The 17,518-nt window shown below is 35.1% G+C and overlaps 1 protein-coding gene across 4 annotated transcripts in view; it reads right to left on the bottom strand.

The window, feature by feature from the left end:
* The window catches only part of ACVR1C (activin A receptor type 1C), a 70,762-nt gene that overhangs the window by 28,912 nt on the left and 24,332 nt on the right, over window positions 1-17,518 (bottom strand). For 2 of the 4 annotated variants that reach the window (XM_057505562.1, XM_036884273.2), the window contains exon 2: window positions 13,470-13,700. The exons of 1 other annotated variant lie outside the window; for it this stretch is intronic. In XM_057505562.1, coding sequence (XP_057361545.1) covers window positions 13,470-13,700 — 231 coding nt within the window. Of the gene's footprint in view, window positions 1-13,469; window positions 13,701-14,281; window positions 14,724-17,518 lie in introns of those variants that run through there. One more of the 4 variants, XM_036884275.2, reaches the window with a different exon arrangement.

Below are 17,518 nucleotides of genomic sequence, written 5' to 3'. Positions count from 1 at the left end.
CCTTGAACACTGAGCAATTTTTAAAGCAACATTTGTAAAACTATCTTCTAAACCAAATGTTGATTGTAATCTCTACAGGGGACAAATGAATAAAAACTGTAGCTTATACCCAGTGAGTCCTGGCAGAAGGAGACAGTAGTGCAGTTCAGAATACATTTTAATAAGTTAACTTTGATGAAGGCAGGTTAATTTTTCTATTAGGCTTCACATTTTTTATCATAGGAGAATTATTCTTATTTGATAATTTCCAACTTCTGGGATTGTCTGTGCCAAATGAATTGCATTCTCCAGGAAATAAGAATGCATGGGAGAATATGTGAATCCCAAAATTGAGGTCTGGGGAGTGCTGTATTGCTAATTCAAGTTTTTTCACTCATTAGAAAATTAAATAGAAGAGGATGGAGGAAAAGAGAAAAAAGCACTAGCCCAGAGGGTTGAGAGCCTAGTTCACAAATGTGTCCCTCTATAAGCTCTACAGTACATGAAACCAGGACAGGGCAGGAGAAATACTAACCAGGCAGGGACAAGAGAATGCTGACCTGCATGGGCTAGAAGATCCTGCATAGCTGGAGAGAGTTGTGTGAAAGGCAAAAGAAAGTAAGAAGGTAATAGAAGACAAAGCACAGCAACATAGAAAGCAGAAGGAAGAACGAAGAAAGGAAGAATAAAAAATAATTGGAAATTTTGCAACTCTCCCTAGAGACCTGATTAGAACAAGTGATGGTGAAAGTCAGTGATGGTGGCCACCACTCAAATAAAATTCAGAACTATTTTAAACGTCTGAGCTTCTCCCAGGAAAGTTCACGAATTCCATTTCCTCCTCGCCACTTCCTATTTTGGCTTTAGGAAGGCAAACTCCACAAGATGAAAAGGATAAGATAAGAAAATGTGGGCATGATCCCCATGTTTCCTTCCCTGCTGACCTCTTCTCTGTATTAAAAGTATGCAAAATTACTGGTGTTTATGAGCTCTATATGACCTTTGACTTAATTTTCATTTCCTTAGTATATGCTATTAGTAGATGCCTTACAACAAAGTAGAAATAAGGACTTGATCAATTGCTTCAAATAACTCATATGGACTGGTACAACAAACTTGTAGTATAATACCTATATTCCATTTAAAGGCATATTTCTCCATATTTGAATGACATTCAGCTGACTAGAAACTAAAACATTTAGGAGTGAGGCATAGAAACTATTTGAGGATAGAGTAACTGAAGAGATACATACTGGCGGGACAACTACCTAAAAATGAATTCAGACAAAGAAAATCTTCATCCAGACAAAGTGCACTTTCGTGAAACTTTACAAGGTTGGTGCTTCCTTCACAGAAGTTGCTGAGCAAGTATCTATAGAAATCTAAAAGGGTCCACAACATCCCTAAAGAACCAGAGTAATTTATTTAATATTAAAACCATCCCTCTCTCTTTTATTAAAGGCTTTGCCCAAGTGAAAAGATACAGTTTTGCAAGGTTGAACCCATGAAGGTGTAAATATTAAGTATTCAGCTGAAAAATAAGGAAACCTTTCTCTCTCCAGCTAATGGCTTTAAAATGTTCTTAGGTAATAAACCAACCAAAAAAGACAATGGTGCTTGAGGCACCTTCTGACGTGTCTGTTTGTGTCCTGGCACCTGAAGAAATGCCACCAGGACCCACTGAAGGCAGTGGTGATGTTCCATCCATCCACCCACCCTATAAACTTTTTATGACACAGGCCTGTGACTTCAATCAAAGTGCCTTTGTTTATTTCACAGGTTTCTAGGGGAAAATGTGGAAATAATACATGCAGCTAAAACAGAAGAGAGAATACATTACCTCTAAGACATTCAAAGCTACCTTGTTAATTAGCTCAACAGGAATAATTTATTTTGTCAAAAATAGAGTGGCATGCGAAATGAGAAATTTCCCAAATCTTCATGATAAACCTCCTTTAACCTGCCATTTCAAAGCATCCTTAAATGTGGGTACTACTGTTTCCAGCATTTGCTTGATGGTAATGAAAATACAATTCTAATTGATGTCTTGTTGGTTTTACTGAATTGGTTCAAAGGATCCAAATAGATTGCTCTGTACAACACTGCACTGCAAACAACTCTCTGGAGGAGATGCCAGAAAGTGAGGCACAGTCCACACCCCTATGGGATTTAAAGTCCATTAAGCAAAACATGATCCATCTAGGGAACAGTTCCAAAGCAACTTCACAACTAAAGATATGGAGAAAAATTTATGTAAGATCAAGGGAAGTGGAAGGTAAGTAAGAAATCATCATGAAAAATTCCACTCATGATGAACAAATCCAATATAAGAGTGTGTAACTGCCCTTACATATGTGAGTACACACGTGAAGTAGAATGTATCTGACTTGCTAAGTCACAAAACACCGGTTTCATCTAACATTCATGGAATTCTGTACTCACTGTCTGCAGGCAGCCCCTCACCACCTGAGGCCTGTTCTAACCTACTGCGTCTTCACAGTAACCCTTACAGATATCAGATTATAACTAATAATCCACTTAGGATTTAATTATGTTAGATTCCTTCCAACATGTTCCACCATAAGGAAAAGCCAGTGATCTACCTTCTTCACGGAGTGAAAATAATCATGTCAAACAGATCATTTCTGATCAACATGAATCTCAGGTACTGAAGAAGAGCAGAATGTGTTCTAACCTAGAGAGTTAACCAAGCAGTGACAGTGAGAGAAATAACATGAGAATTGCGTCTGCCGCTTAGCTGAATCAGATGAGCTATTGACAGGCCACTCCATTGTTCGGTGCTCCACCTGTAAATGGCCATTTGCATATACTGTCTACATCTGGCCTGATTTCATCATTTTATGGCAGGCAGGTCACACCCACATAAAAACATTCCTGGACAGTTCTCCCTGTGCCGCTGGTATTGTGCGAGTATATGAGCAACACTGAGAAGCTTCAATCTTCTGTGTCCATTAGCATCTGCATTTAAGAATACTGTTTTTATATTTGAAGGAGATAGGAATGTTAGATTTAAGAATATAATCTTTGGCATAAAAGGTATGAAGAACTTTGACTCAAGCAGAAGTGAGATTAATAAAACACAGGGAGGAGAATTTAAATAGGCTCCACGGTTTTTCTTAGTTCAGGGCATGCAAGCAGACATTAGTTTCTTAATCTGTCATCAAAAGACATGTCCTCTAATGGTATATATCTGTAAGGAAATTAGACAGTAATTATTCCAGATATTTTAGTTTACTTTACTTAAACCAATCTTTTACTTGGGAAAAATGGAAGTTCTAAGGATGCAGTACTCACATCTTTTGTCTCTGTGTCCCCAGCTCACAGCAGAACTTTGTTCAGAGAAGGCATTTAAAAATACTGACAAGGGAAAAGTTACTCTTCTCTGTCCTGAAGTTCACACTAATATCAATTCTCCCATAGCAAAAACATTCACACAAAATAGTTTGTCTACTTGGAACAGTCATATTTTGATTGTCCTCTACATCATAATCACCCCTCAAAATATTTCAGTATTTAAACTAGTGTTTATTATTTATTATAAATTTAAATTATTCAGATTAATTTAAATAATTTAAATTCAGAATAATTAAAATAATTTAAAATGTCAGAGCTACATAACTGAGAGAGTAGGAGCTTACATAATAAAATACCCTAAGTTAGACTTGGTTATACATTTTACTTGTAACTTCCCACTGCATCCCTATGAACAAAGTTTCCTAATTGAAATCAACGTACTTGTTTCTTGAGATAAGAAATCCTTCCTTTATTTAACTTTTAAAGCACAAATTTGACTTCTTTGTATGCTTATGTTTCATAGCGCTTTCCGGAATATAAAAATCATAGCACCTTTCAGCTATTGAGAGAAGAAATAAAACTCTATCTGGCACACCTGCCAGGTGTGCACTGAATCCTCAGAGAATGAGATATAAATGGATTTGTTCATGTGATGGCAGAACAATTCCACAAGGGGTCCCATGAGTCTGTCTCAGCACGCAGATGTCCCCTTACACTGGCTAGAACAATGGATTTATGTTCAAATTAGAAAACTAGAAGAAACTTAGGAAACAACAATGAATTTTTTTAAAGAATTGAAGATGACAAGACTTTTAAAGTACCAAAAGAATAATACTGAGTCTACAGGTTTTATAATTATGGAATGCTTTAAAATTAATACTTGGTAAAGTCTAATGTTTTGGTACTTCATCTTCCTTCAGAGACAATCCTTCAGTTTGATTTAAAGTCTAATTTAGACATGTACCTAACCAATATGCACTGTTCACCCACCTTAACTGATATAATCAATTTTCCCTTTTCTGTTTACACAACAGAGAACAGAACAGGAAGATAGAAATTGTACTGAGGTTAATAAAGCATCCACAGTCTAATGTTGTGTGTGAACTTTCTTTATTGAAACCAATTGTTTGAAAAGCAAAAAATATAATAGCATTATTAAAATAGTACATTGAAATCTGGAAGGAAAAATAAAAAACTATTACTACATTTACAAGCACTGTATACCTTGGTAGCAAAATGGAGCAAAGGTACGTGGAACTTGAATGTTTTTATCAAATACTCTATTTCCAATGAAGGGTGGCAATTAGTGCAAGCATGCAAGCAGACATTAGTTTCTTAATCTGTCATCAAAAGACATTTCCCATTTGGATGATTTTTATTTCTTCTTGACTATTTCTCTGGCTAAAATTTCCATTACTATATTGAATGAAAGTGGTGAAAGCCACATCCTTGCCTTGTTTCTGATTTTAGAGGAAAAGCTTTCTGTCTTTCACCACTGAGAATGATGTTCTTTGTAGGTTCTTTTTTTTTTTTGTAAACAAACCTTTGTAGGTTTGTTTACAGCTCCCCTGACATATATAATATGCTATTTTATATTGAATTGTTTTTTATTTTTAAAAACCCCACAAGAAACAATTGTTGCAGATTGATGACTAACCCAATAAATAAACAGCTTCTTTGGCTGGGGCTTCCTGACCTTATCCTGAATGAATTTTTATGGAAGACTTTAGAGTGCTGTTGATGTTATCTACCATCACAGCCATTTCTCTGAGCCTGTCTCTGATATCATTTCTGTTAACAAACTGAAATGCAATCCAGCAATGAAAGAATCGAGGAACAAAATGTGATTCCTTCACAAAGGAAAAGACGTGTTTCAATAATAAGGGAGAAAAGTAAAATATAAAATTGTATTGAACAGAGTAACTCAAGTATGCTAAAACAGAAATATGCTGAAATGCTGACAGTGGTAACTCTAGGCCAGTGGATACAAACTCCATACACACTGAATGAATGAAGAACCAGGGGAAGCCCGTGCCCAGGAGGGGCCACCCAGCTTCAGCTTCAGCCGACAGATGGCATGAAAAAGGCCTCAAGGACACCGAATCTGATTTTTCAAGATAAGCCAGATACCTGGATTTTTATATGAAGACTTAATTTTTAACATAATAAATTCACTGTTCTTTTCCAGAAACCATAGATCAAATAAACCTATCTGTGGGCCAGATACAATCTGCCAGCTTGCAAAACTTTGGACAACCTGTTTTGTTATTTCTATGTTCATTAGAATTGGGTTAGCTACAAATAACAGAGGAAAACAAATAGAAATCTCCTTTTCTCTTTCATGTAAAAGAAATTTGAGGATAGGCAGTCCAATGGTAGCAGGGTGGCTCCATGAAGTTTTTAGACAGGCTTCTTTCAGTTTCGTATTGCCATCCCTATGGTGTAGCCACCATCATCCTCATGGCCCAAAGAAGCTGCCACAACTCCAGCCTTTACATCCAGGCAGTATGATGCAGGATGGCATAATAATGCCCACTCCTGTTTTAATGAGTCCCCTAAGAAGTTCTCCAAAACATTGTTGCTCATCTCATAGACAGAACTTAGTCATATGGACACATATTGACTGGAAAATATTGTGACTGAAAATATGGTCTGTTAGGTGGACAGCCATTCAGCCAGCCAAAAGTCTAGGTTCTGCTATTAAATGGGCATTGGGAGAAACTAGATATTTTTGGAATCCTGATTTATAGTCATAGTAGACTTTTGATTCATTATATTTTTTCATTAGAAAAAGAATGTTTAAATATTTTCATTATTTTTGAGACCATGTTCTTAAGTACCCAGAAATTGAAATTTATCAGGAATCCCTGGTAAATTGGAACTTTAATCATTACAGAGTGACTCTTGTCAACTCTATTTGTTTTGCCTCAAAGCTTATTTTGTCTGCTACTAATATAAACCAACATTTTTGTGTGTTTGATATATGCAGCATGGCATACCTTTTCCATCAAAATAATTTCAACATTTCTATAAACTTTCATTTTAGATAAATCTTAACACATGATTGGATTTGTCTTCTCCAATCTGATCATCTTTCTTTTTAACTATTTACATTAAATTATTTACATTTAATTATTATTGACATATTTGGATGCTTTCTTTTTGTCACATCTGTTATGTGCTTTCCTCTCTCTATTTTTAAACTTCTTTTGGATTGTTTTTATTGTTCCATTTTTCACTATTGTAGCTTAGAAGGAACACAGCCACATTCTATTATTTTGTAAGTAACTTGGAAATGACAACAGGTACATTTCAAAGTATAAAGATTAACAATATCTTCAACCTCTTCCTAAAAAAAAAAAAGGCCCTTTATTTTTACTGCTCCCCTGACATATATAATATGCTATTTTATATTGAATTGTTTTTGCTTATTTTTAAAAACCCCACAAGAAACAATTGTTGCAGATTGATGAATTTTAGAATTAGTTTCATATTTATCACTTTCTTTGCCTTTTTTCCCACCTTGCATGCCACAACTTTGGTATTAGTTTCTGCCTGAAGTACATCCTTTAGAAATTCCTTTATCAAGGAGTCTGATAATGTCAAATTCACCTACTTCTGTTACTTTGAAAATGCCTTTTCCTTAGCCTCATTATTTAAAGATATTTTTACTGGGTACTGAATTCTGAGCTACCAGTTATTTTCTTTTAGAATATTGATGATGATATAGTTCTTTTTCTCTTTTTACATTTTTTGATTGACAACACAGTATCAATTCTTCTGTAGCTCCTTTGAATTTCATTTACCTTTTCAGCTGCCAACTTTTGGGATTTTCCTTTGTCTTTAGCATTCTGTAGTTTACAATGCCAGGTCAAGGTTTGGATTTCTTTATTTCTCCTCTTGATAGTCACCGAATTTTTTGCATTTGTAGATTGGTATTCATCAATTCTGAAAAATTCTGTGCTGTTTGTTCTGCAGATACTGCTTTTACCCAATTATTTTTTTTGCTCCCCTATGGACCACTCTGCAAAACCACGTGATAAACCTTCTTATGCTTTATTTGTTATCCTCTTTCATATTTCCCATTATGTATTCTCTATATTACTGCATACAAAATAATTTTTTGTGTTTCTGAGCCCTAATTCTTTTTATAGTTGCTGTATATCAATTTTTGTGAAACCTATCCATTTAAAATTTTTTGTTATTTTTAATTTTAAATAGTTTTGTTATTATTCAAATCTGTAGGTCACATATTTACAATTTCCTACTCCTTAAAAATATTTCCAAACTTGACTTATATTTTTTTTAACTTAGAAGAACATTTGGTCTATAAATTAGTGTCTGACAATTCCAATACATGAAACCTTTGTGATCTGTTTCTGCTGTGTACTCTTTTCTTCTGGCTCATGATCATGCTGTCTTACACCCTGGTGTGCCCAGGGTTCTTACTTTTCATTATTTACCGCTCATGTCCTTGCAAAAGTGTTTGTGTCTCTTTGAGGCCTAATGTCCAAGCGATTTCCTCTAGAGAGTTTGTACTTTCTTCTGGCAGGCAGTGGGGGTAGGGGAGGGCACTCAGAATCTAGGATTATCTTACAGAAAGTTTTTCCTCTGGAAAGTCCCTATACCACGCAATCAATGGAAACTAAGGCCATGTGATGGCCAGGCTTTGTTCACAGCAACTCAGGAACAAAGTTTTTTGTTTGTTTTTAGGTTGTTGTTGGCTTTATTTCTTTTTTTCCTTGCTTTGCTAAGTAATAAGCCCAAGCCTCCTCACTGAGCTTAGAAGGAGGTGGGTTTATATCTGGTTTAAACTTGCAATGAGGAAAGAGACTTGGGTATCTCTGCTAAACATGGTGGTTTCTATTAGACGATCCAATTTGGGCAAACATGTTTCTTGACTCTTATCTTCATTGAATTGAGATCCCTGATACAAAACCCAATATTTTCCTTATTAGAAAAAGCAAACACACATGAGAGAAAAAGTATCAGAAAGTTAGATAATAACGTCTTAAATAATAAGGGCGTTCACTGATTCACATAACGTGAATCTGCAAGTACGCTGTGCCATTATTGAGTCTCCTTGTTAACAAATCATAGAACCAAACTACTTCCATATTTCCTGTCATGTTGAGGCAGTAAACTTGCTTATTGTTTATATTATTACCAAATGTTCTGACACTTTTAGCTAAAAACATCACCGATATCACTCTTTTAACTTTTGCTGATCTAATAGTAAAAAAAAATGATTGTTTTAATTTGCATCTCTACAGCCATTCGTGATGTTGAACATCTTTTCATAGTTTAGTGCTCTGAGTATTCTCTTCTATAAAATTTCTGTTGTCTCTTTGCCCATTTTCTTTCACTTAGCACTCCCTTTCCTTCCCTTTCCCCATGCACGCACGCGCGCGCGCACACACACACACACACACACACACACACACACACACACACAAAAAGCTTTTTATCTTTTAAATAGTTAGCTTTTTTCCAGTCATATATGCCACACATATTTCTATCCCATATTTAGTTTATTTTTGGTCTTGTTTTTGTTATCTTTTATTATTCATTTTTACTTTAGTTTGCATGTAGTCAATTATATCTGTCTTTTCCTTTTATAACAGTTGGATTTCCTGTCTTACTTAAAAACAGCTTCCATACTATAAAGTCATGAAAATCTTTTTTTTCTAAATTTTCCTCTGACATTTAAATTGTTTTATATTTCACAATTAGATATTTAATCAAGCTGTAAATTTATTTTTGTATATGGTATGACACTGTAGTACAGCCCTGTTTTCCTCCAGATGGATAGATAATATGCCAGCATCATTTCAAAAATAAACTATCCTGGAATTTCCAATTCTGCCAAGTTACACTTTAGATGTCCACAGAAGCCCTTCTTGATATGGCAAACACAAAAATGCTGAATAAAATATAAATGGAAAACTCTTTTTCCATTATGTGATTAAGCTGATGAGAAAATAAATGAATTGCTCAGCAGCCAAAAATAAAGTGCAAATCCAGAGAGTGTTCGAGTACTGGGGCTGTCATTTACTCTAAGGGCATCTACCAGTTTTTGGTGGTAAGTGCTTAGCTTACCAGATTGTATCACAAGGTCAGAAGATTAAACCTGGCTCCTGAAATAGTGAAAGGTCAGATCAGAGATCCTTGCATAAATCAGGCAACTATGAATGGTACTACACTGAAAACAAAACAAAATAGAAAGTGTTCTCCAGAGAGAAACAGTGTGTATACTTATCTATTTGTCTGTCTCATCTTGACTTTGAGCATAGCAGAAAAAAATGTTTAAATCTCTGAATTTAAGAGTTCCTCATCACAAATGTGCACCATAGGCAGGCTTAGAGCCAGAATTCATGGTATGTGTTGGCCCAAAACAAACCTAATCAAACTGCAGAATGGGTTCTCTTAGTACACCCCCCAGATACCTGGCAGAAGCTAGTGTAAATCTCTGGAGGAACATATTTTAAACACAGGCATCAAAAGTTTCATCCAGATATGGTTCCCAAAAACATGAGCTCACAAACAAAAATCACAAAACACACAAGGAAAGTAGCCATCAAAAATATGAGTTAGCAGAATATTAAACAGCAGATTCAAACTCACAGAAGCTATAGAGAGTGAAATTATCAGAGATTCAAATATTTTAAAATATGGGGAAAAGAGTTTAAGAGACATGGAGAGTAGACACAGAAGGTCCAACTTACGCAAAATCATTGAAGGAATTGTGAGAAGAACTGAAGAGAACTTATTAGAAAATCATAGACAGAACCCACCATAGGGACACACACCCAAAACATCTTCCAATATGAATGGAACTTTTCATTAACCCTAACCTGGATCTGTATCCTCTACTCCCCTTCACACCCCTACCCCCACCAAACACACACTAATTTGTGTAAATAGGTCTTTTATTTTTGAACTGGAAATATTCCTGAAGAGGTAAGAATATATCATTTACTTTTAAGGTAAATTTTTTCCCACTAAAGTGGTTTCTCTCAATTTCAGAGGAAACTGACAGTTGACAATCTGCATGAGTTTCTGTACGGGATATTTTCTGAAGCTTCAGAGGTCAAAGGTCACTAGAGTCAGAGCAAGAAAGTAGCATCCAGAAAGGTGGGCAGATATTTGTGGGATTGAAGATAGCTATTCTTATCTAGTCTAAAAATACATAGGAAGAAGGAATTAGAGAGGGTACACTATATATTGCATAGTCTATGTTTAATTTTTAAATATTCAGTACAATTCTTGTTCTTTGAAAATAACATATCTGCTGTTAGTGGAGACATGAACTCAAAGCATGAGTTGAATAAATGGCTGTTTTGGGGAATGATTATTGCCTTCAAGTTTTACATAGAAAAAAAACGCTCTAAATATTTGTGATAACAGTTGAACATAGAAGGTTGCTCCAGTGACATCAAAGATATCAACTTCAGTAAACTTCAGGGAAGGGAGCAAGTTTTCTAATATTATATTTCTGCCAAACTATAAAATTACTTCTATCAAGAATAATTATCAACTCTTAAAAATTAAACCCACATGCAATGTCAAAGAATAAAGTATTTTTTAAGGGCAAATGTTTGAATTTATATTTGATCTATATCAAATCTTGCTTACAATGATCTGAAATAATCTGACTTAAATCTAATCCAATTTAGCATTAAAAATGAATGGATAAGGAAGTTTTCAAAGGCCTTTTAAAAGGAAAAGTTTTAAATTAAAATAATAATGAGATTCTTAATAGACTGATTATACCAAGTGTTGACAAAAACATGGACCAACTGGAACTATCATTCATTTCTGTAGTTCATGTAAAATTGTACAAGCAGCTCAAAAACGATTTGGGAGATTATATTTATAAAATAAATATATACTTATCATATGACTTAATAACTCTCCCCTTCAGGATTTTCTTAAGAGAAAAGAAAGCATATATCCAAAGAATTGTACATGGACACTCATAGCAGCCTTGTTAGCAACAGCCCCCAAATGAAAACAAGCTGAATATCCACTGGTGGGTGAATGGGTAAACAAACCACTGTATATCCATACAACAGAGTATTACCCAGCAATAAAAAAAGGAATGAGCTACTGATATACCCAACAACATGAATAAATCTCAGAAACATGCTGAGTGAAAGAAGCCAAGTGCAAAATAATATCTTCTATAAGACTCCTTTTATGTGAAACTCTAGGAAAAGTAAATCTAATCTACAGTGATAGAAAACTGAACAGTTGTCCAGCCCTGGTGAAAGTTAGGATTGACCAAGAACATTTTGAGGTAATGGAAATGTGGTGGTGTTAACAAGGGTGTATGTATGTGTCAGACTCATCCAACTGTACATTTAAAATGTTTGCATTTCACTGTTCCTACATTATTCCTCAATAAAACTGGTTTTTCAAAAAGAAACTAGTTCCTGATTGGCTTCTTAGCAGTTAGAATTTATAGTTAGCCTGGGAAGGACCTACATTCTAGCTGCACTAAATGCCTTTAATTTGCCCAACTACATATGAATCATTTTGTTCTCCAAGACCTTTTTGCAGTCAAAGTCTTGTCTTGTACCCCTGCTGACTGGTTGAATGGGGTCTTACAGATAATCCATTACTGCGCAGACACGGGAGAGGGGCCATGGCCACAGACAAGTGCAGAGACTCCCCTCCTCTTCATCAACCTTTTGGATCTTGGTCATGGGAACATCAGCATCAAATACAGCAAGACTCCACTTCAGGATGCCTCTGATCCACAGATAGCCAGGGAAGATAATATATGGGGAAAAAATGTCCAGAATAGATGCCAGATCACTACCAAACCAAGGAAGTTGATGGGCTCTGAGACAGAGAAAATAAGTATAGTCTGAAGTCCAAGACTGCAAATAGCTTTGGAGGATGAAGTAAACCAAGTCTGACGCCTGAGGGTGCAATATACAGGATAATGCTTTAGAATACAGTTTTCCACGTTCCACTGGACAAGTACCAGGGGTGGTACATGAAAGGTTCTTGACATGAATTGGAGCAGTAACTAAACATGATATTAAATACATTGAATCACAAGATGATTTCTTCTCTAAGTCTCCTAGTTTTTCTGATTATCTATCAAAAAGCTTCATTTCATATGTGGATATCTTTAACACCACTTTCTTCTCTTTTTTAAACAAAAAGAAAACACAAAATACCTAACTGGAATGTTGTAGATGTCTTTGTTTAATCTCATAGTTATCTTCGATTTATGGCAGGTAAACTGGTTTTTGATTTCTGGTAATGATGTCAAGTTTCTGCATAAAATAAATGTTTTTCAGTAAAAAGGGGGAGCAGCTAATTTACAGAAAAAGAACTCCAGTGGAATATTTCTATGGTGATACGTGAACACCAGAGACTGGATAACAGAACCTTAAAAAGTTAATGTGTGAGGAAGAGCATGTATCTATGTATAGATATTAACGTATGAATAAGTACTGAATTATTACTATACTAATAAATATTAAAGAAAATTCACCAACAGGACATTTTCATGTCATAAATTAGTTTTTAATTTGAATTACTTGCACTTTAATATCCCCCAAAGTTTCAGATTCCAGATTACTGATAAAAAGTGAGATGAAAACTTTCAGTAGATTAAGGTAAAACTCCATGAAATTGGGGAAAGACGGGAATATGTCTGTACAATAATAAAGGGTCAATTTCCATTCTACCTCTATCCCGAATGACTGCTATACTTGAGTGTGGGCAAAGGAGACATGCAGAAAGTACCCATAAAAAAATTTTTTAAAAGACTGTCTCCATAAATGTTGGTAATCTACTATTTTTAGTTTTGCTCTTTTACATCTTACTTTCTTGGTATACACTTAAATTTCTTTCCTTTAAAAGAATCAATAAAAATTTATATTTTACTTTAGGTCCATCAATCACTTCAAAAAATACCATTCATATGGACAAATTTCTTCAAAATTATTATACTGTTGTCAATGGTTTGACAGTCTTGTGTAATTAAAAAAAAATCAATCTCAGCGAGGTGCTAGAGTTGGACCAGTCAACAACAGGAGAGAACTGTAAAACAGCTTTTCTTATTTAAAGAAACATAAAGGAGTTTGATTTCTACCATGCACATCATTTCCCAAAAGTAAAATTAAACCTGGAGTGAAGGAAAACACACCCCTTACCTGTTGGAAGGTGCAGTGTTATGTTGTTGCAAAAATCTGTGAAGCAGCATTCAGTTTTGGTAACATTGTTGGAACTGTGACAGAAGACTTGAGCATTTAGCTCTGGGAGAGAAACACAGGACTTGATCACCTGTTCTTTCCCATTGGTTAACATAACCGAAGCCCAACATGCTCCTTCTGTTTGGCAGGTAAAGTTTGAAGAGTCACACAAAAGACATACACACTTCAACCCTGGAAAATGGAAGGCAAAAAGCTTTAAGATACAGAAGATACAATCCTACCAATTTATTTCATAATATTTGAGTGTTGAAATTCGATCTTAATGAAAATTGAGAGTTTGAAGGGTTTAAACGAAGAGCACTGGATGCACAAATGCTAATGCTGTTACTCCCTCAGTCGTGTGTTTTATTAAACAGGTTGTCTGGTCACCATTTATGACTGCTTGTATTTTTGTGAATTTATTCAGTTGCTACTATATTTTAAAACAATATTCTTGTCCATGGTCTAAATCCCTCCTTCTTATGCACATTCAGCTCATTCCTAAATCAACAGATCTTAGGAAATGCCAGGATAGTAACACAGCAACCTGGAGGGACCTTCTACCATCACTTGTGGAACATTGAAGTGTGGTTACAGCAGCTATGTAACCAAACCATCCAGTGTGCTCTGCTCATTTACCTTTTTTCCTTTAAACTTTTAGGTGAATGTGCTAAACACAAACCTAACATACATATTTACAAAGCTCAAAAAACAGTGTGTTTCTTTACGTAATGTTTTGTGATACTTTAACCCTTTTATTATTGTCATAGTACCTTTAAGGCATTGATGAGTGATTGTACCTCCCCCTCTTCACCAAGGAATACATCTTAGAATGAGTCATTTGAACATAGACCATGACCTTCAGGCAATTTTCTTGAACTAACACATCTATTCCATAAAGCAGAACAGTAGATTTTTATTTATCTTTATCAATAAAACTTTAAAAATTAGACTTTACTAAATTAATCTGCTCACTGCACAGGTTTCCTCAACATCCTCCATTTACTGCACACCCCCCACACACACACATTAATTCATGTTCAAAGTGGTGCAGTATTTCTCTCTTCTTATGTAAAATATTTGTCCACATGAAGAATCCAATGGTTGTGAGCAATTTATTCAAATTTTATTAAATTACATTGTTTTAAAATAGTACACTACTAAGTAAGCTGTTTGTATTATTACTTTAATGAACTTTTTGTTTAATCATAACTGCTCCCCATAATCATCTGAATGTACAAAGTTTTACATAAAATCATTTTTACTCAAATTAAAGCCTTTTAATTGCTAATTACTCAAATTGGAGCTGGTTTTATACCTGTAAACTATTTGATACATAAATGATAATTTTTATATTCAATCTCAAATACCAATATAAAAATGTGAATAATATTCCTATATAACCGAGTGTATAAGAAGAAAGAACAAATTACATATTGATCAACAGAAATTATCTCCTTTGATAATTTTTCTTGGCCAGTAAAATACCATCACTGCAAACAGTTTTATTACTATGTGTTAAGGGAAATAACAATCATAAAACAAAATACTATTTCGTTATCAACATTGAACCAGGCACAATAGCTCTTGCCTCTGTTTATTCCAGTGGTGATTCTGTGGCAAATATATTCACTTACTGATATTTATGTGCCTCGGCAGAATCTTATCATCTACACTGATTGACAGATAGGTAAAATCTAAGTTGTTTGTAAAATAATTTGTTACTCCTTGCATAAGAGAGAGCACATATATTGAGGAGCCGTCTGCCTAGATGTCTCTGATGTGGAACGCCTCTCTAGCGTCTTCCAATCTGACAAAAGCCTTCACATCCTGGTTATACTAGCTTTGAATCTTAGCCATTGCTCAGCTCCTCTGCACTTCCATTTCCTTATATGAAAGATTTAAGAAGAAGAATATACCTCCTTAAAGTGCTGTTGTGGAGGATAAATAAGTTATCTATGCAAGTCTTAGAACAATGCCTGGTACATAGGAGGCATTGTAAACATTAGTGCCTATGTCTTCTCCTACTGGAAGAAATAAATCTAGTTGTCCTATGCAAATAAGCAAAATACATTTGTAATCTATAAAAGGAAGGGCTGAGTGAACTAGGGTGCACAGACCATCTAAAAGTCATTACAAAGAAATGCTTCTCTTTCTGCTCTCTGAGTGAACTGAATGCTCTCTTCTTTTAATGGCCCAGGTTAGATCCTAGACAGTCACACAGCAGGGTGGAGTCTGGCCATGGTCCAGATAAAGAATTCAGGAAAAGAGGAAGGCTCCAGGTCTAGCTCTGTCAGTAACTTGCTGCTCAACTTTGGAGAAGATACTTAACCTTGCAGAGTCTCAGTACCATCCTCTGAAAATGGGAAATGAACTAGGGTAAGGGCTGTGGGTCCAAAAATCTTGTAGACTACGACCATTTTAGGACTCTGAATTTAAAATTCATGAAACTGTATAATTACAAAATGTGGAAAGCTCTTTGACAATTAAGAAATTCACTCCACTATGGTTATTCTTCATCCTCATCTTTTTAAGGAGCTGAAGTTGGGAAGAATAATGCACCTGACTTACAATCTCAAAACCATTTGTTTCTACCTAGACTCCTCATCAGAGTCTCCTTGGATTTTCTATTTCCAACAGAAGTCCAGTCTGGAAATCAGGTCAAGTCACTGAGGACTGTGGATCCACTGAGTGAAGATACCAGAAAGCACTCAACAATTAAACACGTACCTTCATGTGTGTTTATCATTTTGTAAGACTCCCCTTGCAACTGGGGGAGCTGTCACTCTCTCCATTGTACAGATAATGACATGAGGCTCCAGATCCAGTGACTGTGCTAACATGGCAGTTATTAGACTGCTCAAGTGATGCTGCTTCTATCCTACCAAGGCTGGTATTTAAAAAAAAAGAACACAGGTACAGAAACCATTTTCCCACCTCACCAGTTTCTAGCAATTGTGAATAAAATATAATGCTAATACACAAGAAAGAAATGAATAATTACCACTTGACGATTGCGATTGTGATCCATATTGTCCTACTTACATTTTGAAACACAGTTGATATTTTTAAAACAAATTCTCCCTACTTACTTTTTATGAAGACAGGTGGTCAAACAAAAGTCAGCATCAGGTGGCTTGCTGCTAGCATAAAGAACCTTACCTCTCAGGTTGTCTGTTTTGTTTTTGGTATAAACCTTGAAGTACCTAACATGGTACTCTGTCTTCAAAGCACTGTTAGCTGCTTGTAAAAATAATTACATAATAGTTCTTATCAAGGAATAATGTGGACATTGAATGATTAACAATCTATAAAACTTTCCTTCAGTTTAAAATAAAAGGAACCAATCAGTAGAATAATAAACACCTAGGTGACGAAGTCAAGACATAGTAAATGCCACCTTACTTTTAAATGTTGCACAACAGAAAACCCTGATATAATTAAGAATTTGTTGATGATAATGGCTTCAAACATCTGCTAAATATTCTCGTTTATTCCAGGTGGATTGGCAGTACCATAGCATTGACAGAGAACAAAGAGCAAACTAAAAGGAACCTAAGATACATATCTAACAGAGAACATATTCAGTCTTGCATTTTTCATATCCCACCAATCCACTCTAAGGTCATATTTGGTATATAATTAAACCATATTTATATCAACCATCCTCAACATAGAAACCTTTGTGCTGCCAATTAAAACATAAGTTGCCCTTAGTAATTTGACTTATGCTTTCATATTTTGTTTTTTTGCAAAAACTGATATAAATTGAGCCAATTATACTAGAATATTCCATGGCAGGATAAATCCATTTGTTAGCAGACAGTAGTCCAGCCTTATGTTTCTTTATTTTACACTTTCCCATTTTAATGTACTTGAATCATATGGAAAGGGACAGCAAATGAAGTTGAAGAAAGAGGTAATTACCCGGAATAAGGAGGTCTATTAGATTTTTCCCCACAAGGAAGATTGCACTTTTCTTGTGTCTCCTCCCACCCCTTTAATTATCC

The sequence above is a fragment of the Manis pentadactyla genome, chromosome 8 (genome assembly GCF_030020395.1).
Source record: "Manis pentadactyla isolate mManPen7 chromosome 8, mManPen7.hap1, whole genome shotgun sequence".
Taxonomy (NCBI): domain Eukaryota; kingdom Metazoa; phylum Chordata; class Mammalia; order Pholidota; family Manidae; genus Manis; species Manis pentadactyla.
This window is presented reverse-complemented; position numbering and strand designations above follow the sequence as displayed.